General features: G+C 41.5%; 1 protein-coding gene across 1 annotated transcript in view; it reads right to left on the reverse strand.

Moving 5' to 3' along the window:
* Window positions 1-670: 670 nt before the first annotated feature.
* Window positions 671-13,960, reverse strand: part of MTOR (mechanistic target of rapamycin kinase) — a 51,955-nt gene continuing 38,665 nt past the window's right edge. Inside the window, exons 35-55 of the mRNA XM_080358714.1 lie at window positions 12,994-13,111; window positions 12,046-12,252; window positions 11,536-11,636; window positions 11,181-11,277; window positions 10,675-10,773; window positions 9,958-10,080; window positions 9,340-9,522; window positions 8,932-9,066; window positions 8,655-8,829; window positions 8,288-8,423; window positions 7,456-7,603; window positions 6,607-6,729; window positions 6,296-6,378; window positions 5,062-5,134; window positions 4,487-4,561; window positions 3,861-3,996; window positions 3,399-3,464; window positions 2,978-3,058; window positions 2,627-2,707; window positions 2,075-2,180; window positions 671-1,549 (exon numbers count right to left, since the gene is read on the reverse strand). Coding sequence (XP_080214840.1) covers window positions 1,534-1,549; window positions 2,075-2,180; window positions 2,627-2,707; window positions 2,978-3,058; window positions 3,399-3,464; window positions 3,861-3,996; window positions 4,487-4,561; window positions 5,062-5,134; window positions 6,296-6,378; window positions 6,607-6,729; window positions 7,456-7,603; window positions 8,288-8,423; window positions 8,655-8,829; window positions 8,932-9,066; window positions 9,340-9,522; window positions 9,958-10,080; window positions 10,675-10,773; window positions 11,181-11,277; window positions 11,536-11,636; window positions 12,046-12,252; window positions 12,994-13,111 — 2,362 coding nt within the window. The 3' untranslated portion in view covers window positions 671-1,533. The remainder of the gene's footprint in view (window positions 1,550-2,074; window positions 2,181-2,626; window positions 2,708-2,977; window positions 3,059-3,398; window positions 3,465-3,860; window positions 3,997-4,486; window positions 4,562-5,061; window positions 5,135-6,295; window positions 6,379-6,606; window positions 6,730-7,455; window positions 7,604-8,287; window positions 8,424-8,654; window positions 8,830-8,931; window positions 9,067-9,339; window positions 9,523-9,957; window positions 10,081-10,674; window positions 10,774-11,180; window positions 11,278-11,535; window positions 11,637-12,045; window positions 12,253-12,993; window positions 13,112-13,960) is intronic.

Below are 13,960 nucleotides of genomic sequence, written 5' to 3' on the forward strand. Positions count from 1 at the left end.
CGGAAACGCGTGCGCACGGGACAAAGCGCCAGGGCTGCACTCCAGCGCCCCCAGGCGGCGCGGCGGAACCGGCCCCCGGTCGGGAAGACGGGGGAGCCCAAGGCTCTGTCCCACAGACACCGCCCGTGGGGCCAAGGGCTGCCCACAGAGCAGTTCTCGCCACTGCCACACAGCCTGGAAAGGGGGCAGCATTGCCCCCCAAGCCCCTTGACTGCCACCTCCCTATTTTGGGGTGCAGTGCTGGCACAGGGGAAGCCCAGGCAGGACAGTGACATACCCCACACTGTCCTTCGAGCAGTGGCTTGGACTCTGAGACCAAAAAAGCTGATGTTCTTACCGCACAGACGACCGCATCTGCTGGAAACCAAAATTTAAGGGCTGAATGGTCAGGTTTCTATGATACAAGTGACATCACTCAGTCCTGGGACTTTGTCCTCCAGCTGCTACCAAAACTACAGCCAAGCACCTGAACTGATGCAGAAAAACACAAGCATGGCAACAGGAAACTTCAAAAACCAATTCTTAACTTGCTTCCCTGTCTCTTCCTAAGTACTTAGGAACAAACAAGAACACGGTCAAAATACATACATTTTGGTGTAATTTATTGGCACAAAAATATTCAAATACAACATTGCATCTAAACACAGCTACTCTGTTGTATTTTGTGCATTGTTTTTAATATTTTTAATCCATAAATCATAACTTTATCTTCACCCTCATGTTTAACCACCATTATTTTGCGTTTCAAGTCATAACATCTGCCTCCTATGCCAAGTACTCACTGTCCATGGTTATTTCCCAATACCACTTCTTAATCCAGACACTACAGGAAACTCCCAAGTGATATTTCATTTGTACCCTACACCAAATTCGCCACCGATGGATCTGCACAGAGGCACCTGACTTTGCTCAGCTCGAGCTTTTCAATTCTGGGATCTGCTCTGTTATCCTGATCTAGTCCACAACACGACTCCTGCACATGAGCGGATAGACAGCTTCCAATTTTGGGGCAAGAATAGAGTTTGAAAACACGGTAACATGATAAAACAACAGTAAAATTCCGCTTCTCTTCTTTTTCCTTCCAGTTATCCAGCTCATCCCTAAACCTAAACGAAGCCTTGTGCATCGAGCTCACTGCAGCCACACCAACAGGACTGACCAGGGCAATAATTAATCTGCAAATGACTTAGTTACATTGCAAAGTAAGTCAAAACCCGTATATAGTTATTTTCAATGGATCACCAGTTCCCCAAAGACCAAGTGTCCCCATAGACATCTGTGGTACAATCAGTCTTCGCTGTCCTGGACGCCCAAATCACGCCTTGTGTTTCAGACAGCTTGTGTTTCTCCAACAGCAGCTTTACATTGGCTTGAACCAACTTTTAATATACAATAACTCTTTTCATTTACATTTCAAAATATTTGACAAAAGGCTGTATTTCAGTCCAACGTTCAGTTTGTGTTTGTAGAAGAGCAAGTTTGGAGTGCAAAAGCCTCCGGAATAAAAGGCTGTGGATACTTTGGAATCTTCTGTTACCAGAAAGGACACCTGAAGAAAACAGAGATATTGTAGGAGTGCTGGCTTGCATAGTTTTACAGAGGCAACATTGAGAAGGACTGAGATTCCACACTAACTAAACACCGTTTTAGTACAGGAAAAGCTGACAGGTGATCTCTGTGCTTCTTTCCAGCTAATTAATGGTTAAAAAAGCTAAAAAGATCTATTTCCTTAAGCACAGCCCAAAGTTGGCTAACTCAAAATGATAGTAAATCACCTTTGTTTACTTAGCATTTGATTCTCCACTGTAACCAAAATCAGTGACCACCACGTGCTGTATTTCAAATGCTTAAATGTTCAGGCTGATTGTGGTTTAAATGTTCTAAAATCCCTGTCATTCCAGAAAACAACAACTTTCTTACTGAGTCCCCGGCACAGCTCTGCAAAATTTACCACTGCAACACATGCAAAGGCTCCTACATAAAACTAACTACACCAGTGACATTTTCCTGAGCTGTTTTCTGCGTGGATTATTCAGAGATGAATTTTGCAAGGCTGGTTGAATGACACACTCACCATCCAATGTAGCACTGGCACAGATTCTCGTGAGAAGTCGCTTGCTTGATGAGCAGTTCTACTTGTGTGGGTACATCAAGAGTTTCGTCGTGAGAGAAGTCTCGACCTTTGAAGTGAAAGGATGGAAAACGACATAAATAGAAGTCACAAATCACAACATAACTTGCTGCTGGGTGGCAAGCTGAGGATTGATAGGAGTGTTGTTAACCACCCTTCCCTTCCGGTACATAAAATGCAAATTTTTCCAAACATGGAGAACCTCTAAAAGCAGACAGAGCCCAGAACCCCATTCTCCCTATTATTATGGTTTCTTCCTTTTCTCTGAATAATAGATAAACCAACAATAGATAACTTTCCAGTAGCTGGAATCCTGGTCCTAATCCCTTCAAGTACTTTATTTGGCAGGTGGGGGGTAGTTTCTTATAAACTTTAAGAGCATAACATTTTGGTGTTAGACCGAAACAAGAAAATTAACACAAAATACAAACACCAAAAGTGGTGCTGATCCATCTCATCAGATTTTATGTTTATCTTATAGGAAAACATGCTCACCAGTGAGCTTATCTCGAACCCTGTTGATGATTTGAATTGCCTTCTTATTTAGAGCTTCTGGCTTCACTAGACCATCTCCTACTAAAAGACAGAGGAAAGAAAATTAGGACTTCACCTGAACAACAAAAACATCCGTATTGCTGTTACATCTGCTCCTCCCAAACATCACAAATACCATTTGGAGAGCAAATAAACCCAGACACCAGCACATTACATCGCTAATTATATTCCTCATTTATGCTGTCAAGAACGGTATCTGCCCCACCTCATGTAATTGTAATTGGATCATGATGGAATTTTCTGATCTAAGAACCATTTCTGCATCAGTATAGAAACAACACGGAAACTTACTGAAGGAATGGATGGATTCAGGCACTGTGGTCCCAGTTTTCTTATGGGCGGTCTCACCCAGTTCCACACTGTCCAGCATTTCTGTTGAAAAAACCCACAAATATAAAAGTGTAAATGTGAAACTGAAAAGCAGATCCGATGATTACTTGCCAGCTTTTGCACGCTAATATTTGGTAGCTACGTAAGTAACTATCACCAACTAGACCTTGGATTACATCAGACACCCCAGAACGGTGTTAATGTAACTGTAATGAAGCATCTGCTTTTTGAGCCAAAGTATTGAACTCACCACAGTCCTAAAACTAACGAAAATAAGATTATCTGTCCACTTTTGAGGACTGAAAATATTTACTGTCTTGTGCAGTGCTAAAAAACCCCCAAACCATTCCAAACATTCATGGCATCCATTTTTTCTACTCACCTACTGACTGACTGGCTGAGTAGGAGTCTGTTCTTGTTCGTGAGCGCTTGTTGCCCTTTGTATTTGCTGCAAGAAAATAAGGAGTTGAAAAGTATGAACTGGAATTTCAGTGTTTCATAGCACATTTGCCCACAAACAATACAGATTGACTACTTGTCTCTTTTCTCCAAATTTTACGCCACCTGAAATAGTTTTCAGTTTCCTGATGATAACTAATACAAAAACAACCCAAACAATTTTGGTTGTAGCTTAGTTTGGTGTCTGTGTGTAAGGGCAAAAGAGTTTTAACCACTGTGGTAATTTACAATCCATAAAACCATGTGCATACAGAAATAACACTTGCAAACCAACAATTTAATCAGGTTGTCTTCAAACAGACACTGGATTTCATGTGTCTGGATTTCTTGTATGTAATCAGACCGATTATTCTCTTGCTGTCACTGTTTCATCAGAATCACTTACTGTCCATCAGTCGCCAATTCAATAACGGATCGTACACGAAGGCTTCCAGCACAGCCATGACACTGTCCTTGTGTTCACGCAGCACTTCCATCACCGTGTGACAGGTGATTCTGTAATTGCCATCGAGACCTGTCACCTTCAGAGGAGAAAGAAGTGACTCAACCGCGCTGCTTCGTTCACTCCGCGACTCCAACCCTGATCTGCGGGGAGCTGAAGTAGCTTGTGCTTTGAACTGGAATCCTCTGTGTTTGTTCATTGAGAACAAGACAGATCTGAGAACCCTTCTCCCATTAAGTTGATCATTAGGGAGTTCCATGCCATTGGCTGTGTCTGGTTGGTGCAAACAGCTGTTTGAAATGAGGAAACTAAGGCAGGCCCAGGAAACTGGATGGATTTCAGGCTCGTTTTTTTCGCTCCTCATCAATTTTAAGTTGCTTTCCACTGTAATGTATTGTAAAGATCACAGGAGATATTTTAACTTACAGAAAGTGCCTCTGCAATATTAACACCTCAGGTTCTTAAGGAATGGAGAGGTTTAGCCACAACAGAAAATACAGGAAAAACTGAGAATCGGGTGCTATTTTCCTTAGGAACAATCCCCTTCGTGTTAAAGAGGGGACGCTTACCTCCATGGCGTTTGTCAGCATCCTCGTTAACCTAAACGGAATCTTCTCAGGGAACTTTTCTCTTGTCATTGCAACCTAAACACACAATGATAGAAAATCAGTAAATTAATAGCTCACGTTTTATTTAAGACTTAAGAACTCTCGGGTGTTTTTCTGCTACAATCTTGAAGGTCGCATTGCAAGTAGGAAATAAAGTCACAGCTCTACGTTCCTCAGTTTCCACAAATTCTTGGGAGAAGCTAGATAATTAACTTGATAACAGAGGCAAAACCCAAAAGCATGTGCCTAGCTGCTAGCAGACCGCCTATCAGCAGCTTGAATTACTCCAAGAAATTGCATAGAAAAGTGATGTTAGCACTTGTTTGCTTGTTGCAGAGGTCAGTTAATCCCCAAATCAAGCCTCTGAAATAAAGCATCTATTATTTTCATCTTGCCTGCTGATAAAGTGAAGCCCAAAAGAGAGTCAAAGGGCTCACATTCCAAGGTCAGTTTGTCCTGGCTTATAGATTAATTTTTGTGCCATCAGAAAATGTGAAATATTATGAAAAATTTAATGTCCAAATACAAAGATTTACCTCGAAACAGTCCCCAAAGTCGATATGCAGGATCTTTCCGCTCAGTCTGTCTAACATCAGATTGGAGGGGTGTCTTTGATGAAGGAGTAGGAGAAAAAACAGGGTGACAGACCATTATAAAAAACCCAAAGTAAATCACAGCAGTTCCAGTCTGAAATGACATTTATCTTCGTGAACAAGAACAGCCAGTGACAGCTCGCTTGTCCGAGATCTTCAATCTCAGGATGAACAGAATTGCTTCCTGACAGTGCATCTATCACATTATTTCTGTAATTACCTCTCAGGAGCTCGAAATCTTCTCACCTTGGAAGATAAACAACCTATTGGACCAGAAGCATCAGTACATGTTCTTGGATATGAACATTTATTTTCCAGTTTGGATACATTTTTCTACTTGTTTCATGGTTTTTCATTTTTTCAGTATAGAAAAATGTAATGAATTATGCTACAGGTGATGTAATGCAAATTAGATTCCCACCAGAAGAGAAGAAAATTCATGGTCAATGGGGTGGAATCCAGTTGGAGGGCTGGATTTAGTGTAGTGCCTCAGGGGTCAGTACTGGGGCCTGTATTATTCAATATATTCATCAATGATTTGGATGAGGGAATAGAGTGACTATCAGCAAGTTCCTGCTTCACAGAATAAATGCCCACCAGGCACATAAGTCTGTAAAAATCAGTAGTGTTACTGAACCCATTTAGAAGGAGACTCAGAAGATCTCTACCACTAAATACCTTCTGGTTTTATTTTTGCTCTTCAGGGAACAAAAACTGATGCATCATCATGGTGCTTCTTTCCTCCCCAAAAAGCTGGGTGTACATGCACAGTCCTAACAGACTTTGCAGAAAAATTGCCATCTCATTTGCATGAGTGACACAAGCACACAGATTGGTGCCAAAAGTCAACAATATTTTTGTTTAATAGAATGGCTGAAGAATGATTTCCCATTCTGTGAGTGAAAGGAAAGGACAAAATGAGAACTTGTCATCCTTGATGTAATTCTGTGTGTATTCCTCTCAAAGTGGAAGAAACTCTTTTTTGTATTCAGGATACACAAGCCCTACATCTCATGTCTGCAGTGTTGAAAATAACAGAGCACAATTAGGTCCCGAAAGACGGTATCATTCCAACTCAGCAATAACCACAATGAAAGATGAACAGACCCGAGGAATGAATTGATAGGCCTACACAGTCTGTGCTTTTATTTAAAGAAACCTTTAAAATTTCACTTACCTGTCCCCAAGGCCCAAAATGTACCCAACCATTGACATCACAGCCAGAGAACGAGTGTAGTTTGTTCTTCTGTCAAACCATACCTACACGTGGAAACAAAAATAGAGAAAGTCAGGCAGGCACATTGCATGTTTGAGCTTATATTTTAATGTGTACGTTAACAACTTGCATACATGTGTGGACACACATTCTGCAGCAATTCATATGGAGTTTATGAAGAATAAACACCATCTTCTCACTCATTCTGCAGAGAAGGTAAATCCACGTTACGCTGATTGCCAAACACAAGCCATTATTTGTGCTGAACTCACCTCGGAGCTTGGACTCTTCAGCCACAGCAGTTTGGCGAGGTCATCACCAGCCGTGTTATTGACAGCATGTTCAAATACTTCTACTTTCTGCATCAGAGTCAGGTGGTCATAATCTGGAGCCATCTATAATTGAGAAGTGACATTCAGCAACTCAAAAAAGAAGACAATAAAAAACCCCAAACCACCTCCAGTAATCCTAGTTATACTATGAGAAACACAGTAAAGACAAATAATTTCCTATCAGGTTTACATTGAAATTATTTGTAGACTGACCACTCCATTCCCAAACACAGTGAGATGACCACCCAACAGTGAAGACTTCATTTAAAACGTGACAGCAAATGATTTATCATCCACAAAGGAGTCCATAGCCGTATTTAATTAAAATACCGCAAAATAAATATGTTTCAAAAACCATTATCCAAATAAGTCTTCTGGGTTGGCACACGCTTTCCTTTTTGGCAGGCAATTCCAGCTTTTCTAGCAATGCTCAGTTTCTCCAGTCTGTCTAATTTTGGCCTCGTTGCTTAGACACAATGTTTGGAAGTGCCAGCAGCACGGGACCTTGTACAAGCCACATCACAGTGACGCAAAATTCCAAACACATTTTAGTCACCAGATGGTGACAACTTGTGGTCACTGCTAAAACAGGAAAGGAGAAACAAATACACGCATAGCCAATTTTACCTCTCAATAGCATTTTATAACTCTTATCTGATATTTTTGCATTTATTACCGGTACCAATAGCAATCAGAAAACAGAAGAACAAGTTGCACAGCATTTTTCTTCATTAACACACTGGAGTCCTAAAAGGATGTACCAAAAACTCTGTCAGCTTTGCCCTTTACCCTCAGCATGATGCGATGTTCTATGTTCAGCAGGATCTTCTTCTTCTCTCGGTAGTCTCGGATGAGCGCGTGCAGCGTGTCACAGTGGGGGACCCAGCCAATCAAGCCGGAATTTGTAGACAGCGGAATAACAGCATATCTCTGGATGCTACAGGAAAAAATCAAAATGAGAATCATAGCTCAAAATGGTTTATGTTGTGAATTACGACATTTCAAGACACTTAAAACAACTGCTACTAAATCTGGTTCTCGGTCAGGTTGTCTCTTCAGTAGTTGCTCTGCTTTTCTTCTTTTCAAACAGACATGAAACATCCATTTGAATAGATTGCTGCCAGATAATCTACAGACATTCTCAAAGCTTACGTGGTTTTCACCGAAAGACTGCTTTCAGAAGGTACACGTTATCTCACTCATCGTGATCTATGATTTGCACATGACATTTGATATATTCATCCTTGAAAGACATTGCACAGAACTGCAGTCAGCAACTATTCAACAAGCTATTTAGTGACTATAATAAAGAATCCTTGATAAAGATCCCTGTTCTCAGGTTCCTAAGGCAGCACTCAAGCTATCAAAATAAGGGTTACCTCAAAGACCATAACTATTTATGAGATGAGACTTCAATTAAATAAAAAGCCCAGTCCCTCAGGATACATTTCCTCCAAGTTTCAATTCAGTGAATGTTTTTTCTCTCTTTTTTTTTTTTAAATTAACTTGGTTCCAAGATTTGTCATTTCCTCAAAAACCAGCTGATTGTTCCAAGGATTAATTGGAAACTGCACCTATGCTGAGTGTTACTTGAGCATAAGCACATCCCCACAGCACGTACCTGAGGTTTTTACGAAGAGAAGTTGGGTCATTTGCTAGCAGAGTGTTGACCAACCCAAAAAGCTGCATCACTCTCTCATCTTGGCGAAGGTCTTCATGACCTTTCAGAAGGAACACAAACTCGTGCCCATTGCTTCCTGCAGAAGAATTAATATACAAAAGTTTACTCTTGCTGAATAAACAGACAAGAGCAAATACACATGCATGCAAGAATGGGAAAGCGTGGCAGTTAGACTGACCAGACAACTAAGAAACATCTCACTTGAAAGGAAATGCTGGAGAGGTTTTACCTGTAAATATGCAGTTTGACCTGAAAGCAGTAACTATTTAAATGCTAGAATAGCTAAGTGAAAACTGCGCACTCTTACCCATTAATGTTAACTTCCTGGGCCGCTGCTTGGAGGTGATGACCTGCAGCGAGGGTGCAATGGACTGAATACGTATGATGGGCTGGTTGGGATCGTATGTTCCTGGCACTGCCAATTCCAGGTCCCGGCACATTAAGAGTTTTGGCGATACATACTGTAGTTCCAAAGAAGTGAGCTACCAAAAACAAAAGAAACACAACCCCCCAGAGTTACAGCTAAATCTCACTGAGACAACTGAGGAGTTCATGCTGTCGAGGGACTGTACCTCTCCCCCCACCTGAGGCAGCTGCTTTGAGATCCGCCGGAACACATGGTAATAGAGATCCCAAGCCTGAGTTAGGTCTTTGACATTTCCTGACTTCATGTATTTCCTGCACCATTCCTGAGCTTCCATTAGATCTCTGCCATAGGCCTAGGGAGGAAGTGGAAAAAAAACCAGGAAAAATAAACATTTCTATGAGAGACATCCATACTACCATGGCTCTTGTAGTACTGTAGTCACCAAAACCAACATAGATCTGTAGATAAATGTCAATGACGAAGTCTGCAACTAACTTAGCGAGTCCCAAGAGCTTTACTCTTTGTGTTAGACTGCAAAGGTCATTGTACCCCATCTGGGCAGGTGGCTGTCCTGCCCGTTTTTGAGGGTGTGCAGAAGGTGATGCTCTCGGCCCTTTGCTGATACCTGATTGAAAGATGTCTCTTTTAAAGTCTGAGGCCCACGCTCCATCATCGCATGAAGTGGTTCCAGCACCTCAAACATTCCCTTCACGTTCCGTTCTCCAAAGTACAGACGAGATGCTTCTTCCAGCCCTTCATGCCACATCTCATGCCATAGGATGGCTACACGGATTAGCTCTTCACTCACCTGTTTTAGGACAGGAAAAAGATTAAAAGCCTAAAGAAAAACACTGACTGTATACTGACTTATAAATGTGAAACTACTTTCTTCTCTAATGATTATATTTGCTGCTGGCAGCTAGAGGGAGCCACAAGAACTCCCACAATACTCTTCCACTTCTTTCTGCAAGGAGCCGATCGGGCTTTTCTCACCTTATTTGTTGCCTTTGAAATTTTCTACATATTTGTGCAGCTTGGCCTGAAAACATTACTTTTCATTTATTCATAAAAGTCTTTAGCAAATGAATTAAATTATACTAATACTGTAACGTCTTCCAAATATAAAAACCCAAATTAATTGTACTTGAAGAAAACTAACAACGAATAGTAATTTAGTGTTATTATATGTGTGGTACATCCATTCCTGAAACACAATACACTTTATGTCCCATTAAGTACTCACCATCATTGCCTGCTGCACCAGAGTGTTACTGTGCTCACACATGTTTTTCAAGATCTTATTCGCAGCGTTGTGACGAGCAGTGGTTGTAGATTTAGAGGCCACAGTCAAAGGATAGATCAAAGCCTACAAGGGACACCAACCAAAACTTTTAGAATTTTAGAACCATGCAGAAGAGCTGCATAAATAGGATTAGCAAAGCGTTAATAAATAGCAGCCTTAGGGCTAGACAAGAGAAAGCAAGCAAGCTTTTGGAAGAGGTGATAGAAATTTGCTGTTCAATGCCTTCCAACCCGAAAAGCTCACAAGACTTTAATTCACTGTGTAGCAGAATGAGTTTGAGAGCCTGTATCAAACTGGAAGAACAGAAAACTGGTTTTAGCATTTTGTGATTTTCCACACCGTAGGAAATAATTCAGACAAACTGTCTGTGGGGGAGTCTCATAGCAGTCACTTAATGAGATTTAAGTAGGCGATTTGCAGTGCCCAGTATTCTATCAGACAGAGAGAGCTTCCTCCACTGCATGGCTTATCCACCTCTTCTCTCCATTTTTATGTGAATAGTGCTGAGGTGAAAAAAGCAGCAGCAGAATTATCCCCATCCTCACTACCCTCCCTTGCTGTGACTTCCAGCACAGGCATCTAGACTAGGTGACATGGAACAGAAAATGCTGCAATTGGTTACTAGCCTGAAAATTTCTCCTCCAACACAAAGCTTACCTGGGGATGGTACCGTCCAATATCTGTCAGGAGCTGATGAATGAGACGTCCTACTAATGGTCGAGGAGTGTCGATTCTTGCTATGAGCTGAGGGATAACCTAGTAGTAAGGAGAAGTAAAATAAACATCCCTGTCATCTCATGCGTCCAGTTCACAAGCTGTTCTGACCTCTGCTAGAGACCTCACAGTCTCTCAAAGAGACAGACAGGCCCAGAGCAGCACAGTGGTGCTTTAGACTTGATCGCCACTGAATGCATATCTTCAATTTAGAAACTTTCATTCTTTCTCATTCATGTGCACTCATCTGCAAATAAATAGAGAAATGCACACAAGAATGCTTCTCATGTCTCTTTTCACGATGCTTGTTAAATCAGTTACAAATCGTACTGCACACTGCTCTCAGCACACACCTACAGAGGATCCTTTAGCAAAGGAGCATCATGGATACCATGTAACCCAAGCTCCCCCCAGAACAGAGGTTTATCTTAGCCCTTGGTGTTCCTTACCTGCAGCCAAGTGTCTATTTGGATTGCCTTGACTCCTTCTACCAAAGCCTCGTTCACTTCAGGCCAGTGACCATAGTCAAACCACAGAGTAAGGACTCTGAAAAAGAGAAATAGATTTGTTAGGAATGGAAAAAAAAAACCCCATTCCAGTCAAATACCTTCAGATCCATTTACAAGTGACTCTTCTTCCCAGAACCTGGAGATAGTAGGATAAGGGCTAATGCACCTAACATAAATTAGCTTGGACTGAAGCGCTCACTTAGTTTAACCATAAAGAGCAGAAACAGGTTCTACCTAATCCTAAACCATGTGCCTTATCAGCTGGATTGTATTTACTATGTGCTTTATTATGTACCTTAGAGTGTCTTGTAGGTTGTTTCCTCGAGACAGAGATATGGATCGGAAGAAACCCTGGACAGCAGGGACTGTGTACATCAAGAGGGTCTTGGATAAATCCTTTTGGAATGAAAATTGCTGCATTAGTTCTACACAAGCACATCAGTCCACATGAATCCTAAACTTAGCAAGGGAAGAGAGGGAGAAATACATGGGAACAGCGATGTAATCCACAATATAGTTGACTTCTGCTAACACTCCTCACAGGGCACGTTGTCCCTAGAATTTATTTCACAGTTAACTTATGATCACTTCCATTTATTTAGTCCTCTTCCCTTAAGACTGAGTTAACCTGAACTTCCTCCCTTTTGCTGTAAGCTATGAGCATATATATATATATTTATACAGACACATATACAGATAGCTTCCACAAGCCAGGTATGCCTAGTAACTTGTTCCCCACCATAACGTTTTCCTGCATCTAAGCACAAAGTACCGATCTCTCGGCAGAAAGAGGGAAGGAAGGTACCTCTGTGACTTTTTTCTGCACTGGAGATGGGATGGGACTGTTCTCAGTGCTCTCTGCGTCACTCTCACTATTGCTGCCCTCGGTGTTAGCGCTGGTGATGCTGGCTCCGCTGGCATGACGTAATTTCTTCTTCTCATCTCTGGCCTGGTTTTGATGTTTGTAGTGAAGCACTGCTTCAAAGTTCATCACTGCCCAGGCGTGCCAGGCCTGCCAACAAGGGAGAACAAAAGTCAAAAGGAATGCCCTCTGCAACCTGTACTATTATTAGAGATAATAACCCAACTTTTCTGAGTCCATGGGCAACAGTAAGTAAGTACAACCCCGCAGGCAACACAATGCTTTGCTTTCTCTAATCACTTGTAGTTTTAACTACCTTATTATCTTAAGTAACATCATGGTGAGCTCTTGGCCAGAAGCTCCCGTTTAGATATCAAAGAAAAGGAGCTCTGTACACCTCATTTTTCACACCTTAAAATTAAGATGAATATGTTAGGACTAGGGGAGGTGTAACAGGAAGAAATGCAGGAGATGGCTGCCCTAGAGATCTGGCAACAAATACTAATTGAAATTTCACAACCTTGAAATCAAAGGTTCTTTGGAGAATCACCAACATGGACACTTTCCTAGTTCAAGTTTACTGAGTGAGAATAAGTTACATTTTTTTTTCCCATTTAGACTATCCTTGCTCCTTCATTGTTAACTGACAGGAGAGTAAGTCCCAAAAGCAAGAATAGAAGTTGAATTGTGGCCTAGATTTACCAGTCAGATAAAATTCTAAACAAGAATCTTGTGGTTGCCATATGCTGCTTTCTTACTTTAATCCTACTTGCAGTAACAAGGCAGATAGTTATAGATCTTCCTATGAACACCTTCCTTCCCTGTAGTATGGGATGTGATCAAATTTACTGATCTCTCTGCAATGGACCCTGGAAGCCTTTCCTTACTGACCTTGTACCAGTTGCGATCATGCTCTGTTGCAGCACTGTAGTATTGCAGGACTTTGGGGATGGTACTTTCATTGATGCCTTGCAGGTTCAGCTGCCACTCACCCAGTTTGAGGAAACACCTGGTTAAGCAAAGGGATTATTGACTCAGAACCTAGAAGGGAAAGGAAGCCTGCTGGATTAAGAGGCAGAATTCTTATCTGGAGTCTGAAAGACATTTCACGTGGTGAACCCACTCAGTGAGCCTCTTCTGCAAACTGGGAACATACATGTTAACGTGTGAGGTTCAAAATACCCACATCCTGCTTGTAAGCGTGGAGCTAACTAGTTAATGGTTTAGGGAAAGAGGTGAGGGCCAAACTTTGTTCCTAATTTATATCAGTTATAAAATAAATGTAAGAACTAGCTAACGGTAACATCAAAAGACTTCATCGGCAGTGATAAAAAGCACACAGCATATGTGCTGGCTAGCTACACCTATCACCATACGAGCCAGCCTTCTGGAGAGAACACTGCAACAGAAACAGTGGAAACACAGCAACTGCTCTTCCCCCAAGCCAGAACCCCGTTAAGTCATCCCCTCCCTGAAGAAAGGAAAAACAACATATTTTTACTGCAGTAAGGTGGGGCTGTGAAGGCTTGTGCAAAGCTTAATACTTTGGTCTCTCAGCAGGCTTTAAATGGCACAGTTACACAAACATCCTCCCTATTTTTTGAGTTTTCCAGAAAGCACTAAGCAAGAAAAGTATTGTGCGCATCTCATCACTAATTTGCCTTCCATGATAGTCACTAAAAAAAAAATAAGATGATGCTACCATCAAGCTCCTGTTCTCATAAAAGCAAATTACGTGCATGACTCCCTTTAAAAAAAAAAAAAAAGCAAACTTTCAGTAATAAGCACTATGCAGTTTCATCTTTAAACTGGAAACAGCAGATCTGGCACCTCCAGATCCACAGAGGAAAATGGAGAT

This window comes from Nesoenas mayeri, assembly GCF_963082525.1.
Source record: "Nesoenas mayeri genome assembly, chromosome: 24".
Classification (NCBI taxonomy): Eukaryota; Metazoa; Chordata; class Aves; order Columbiformes; family Columbidae; genus Nesoenas; species Nesoenas mayeri.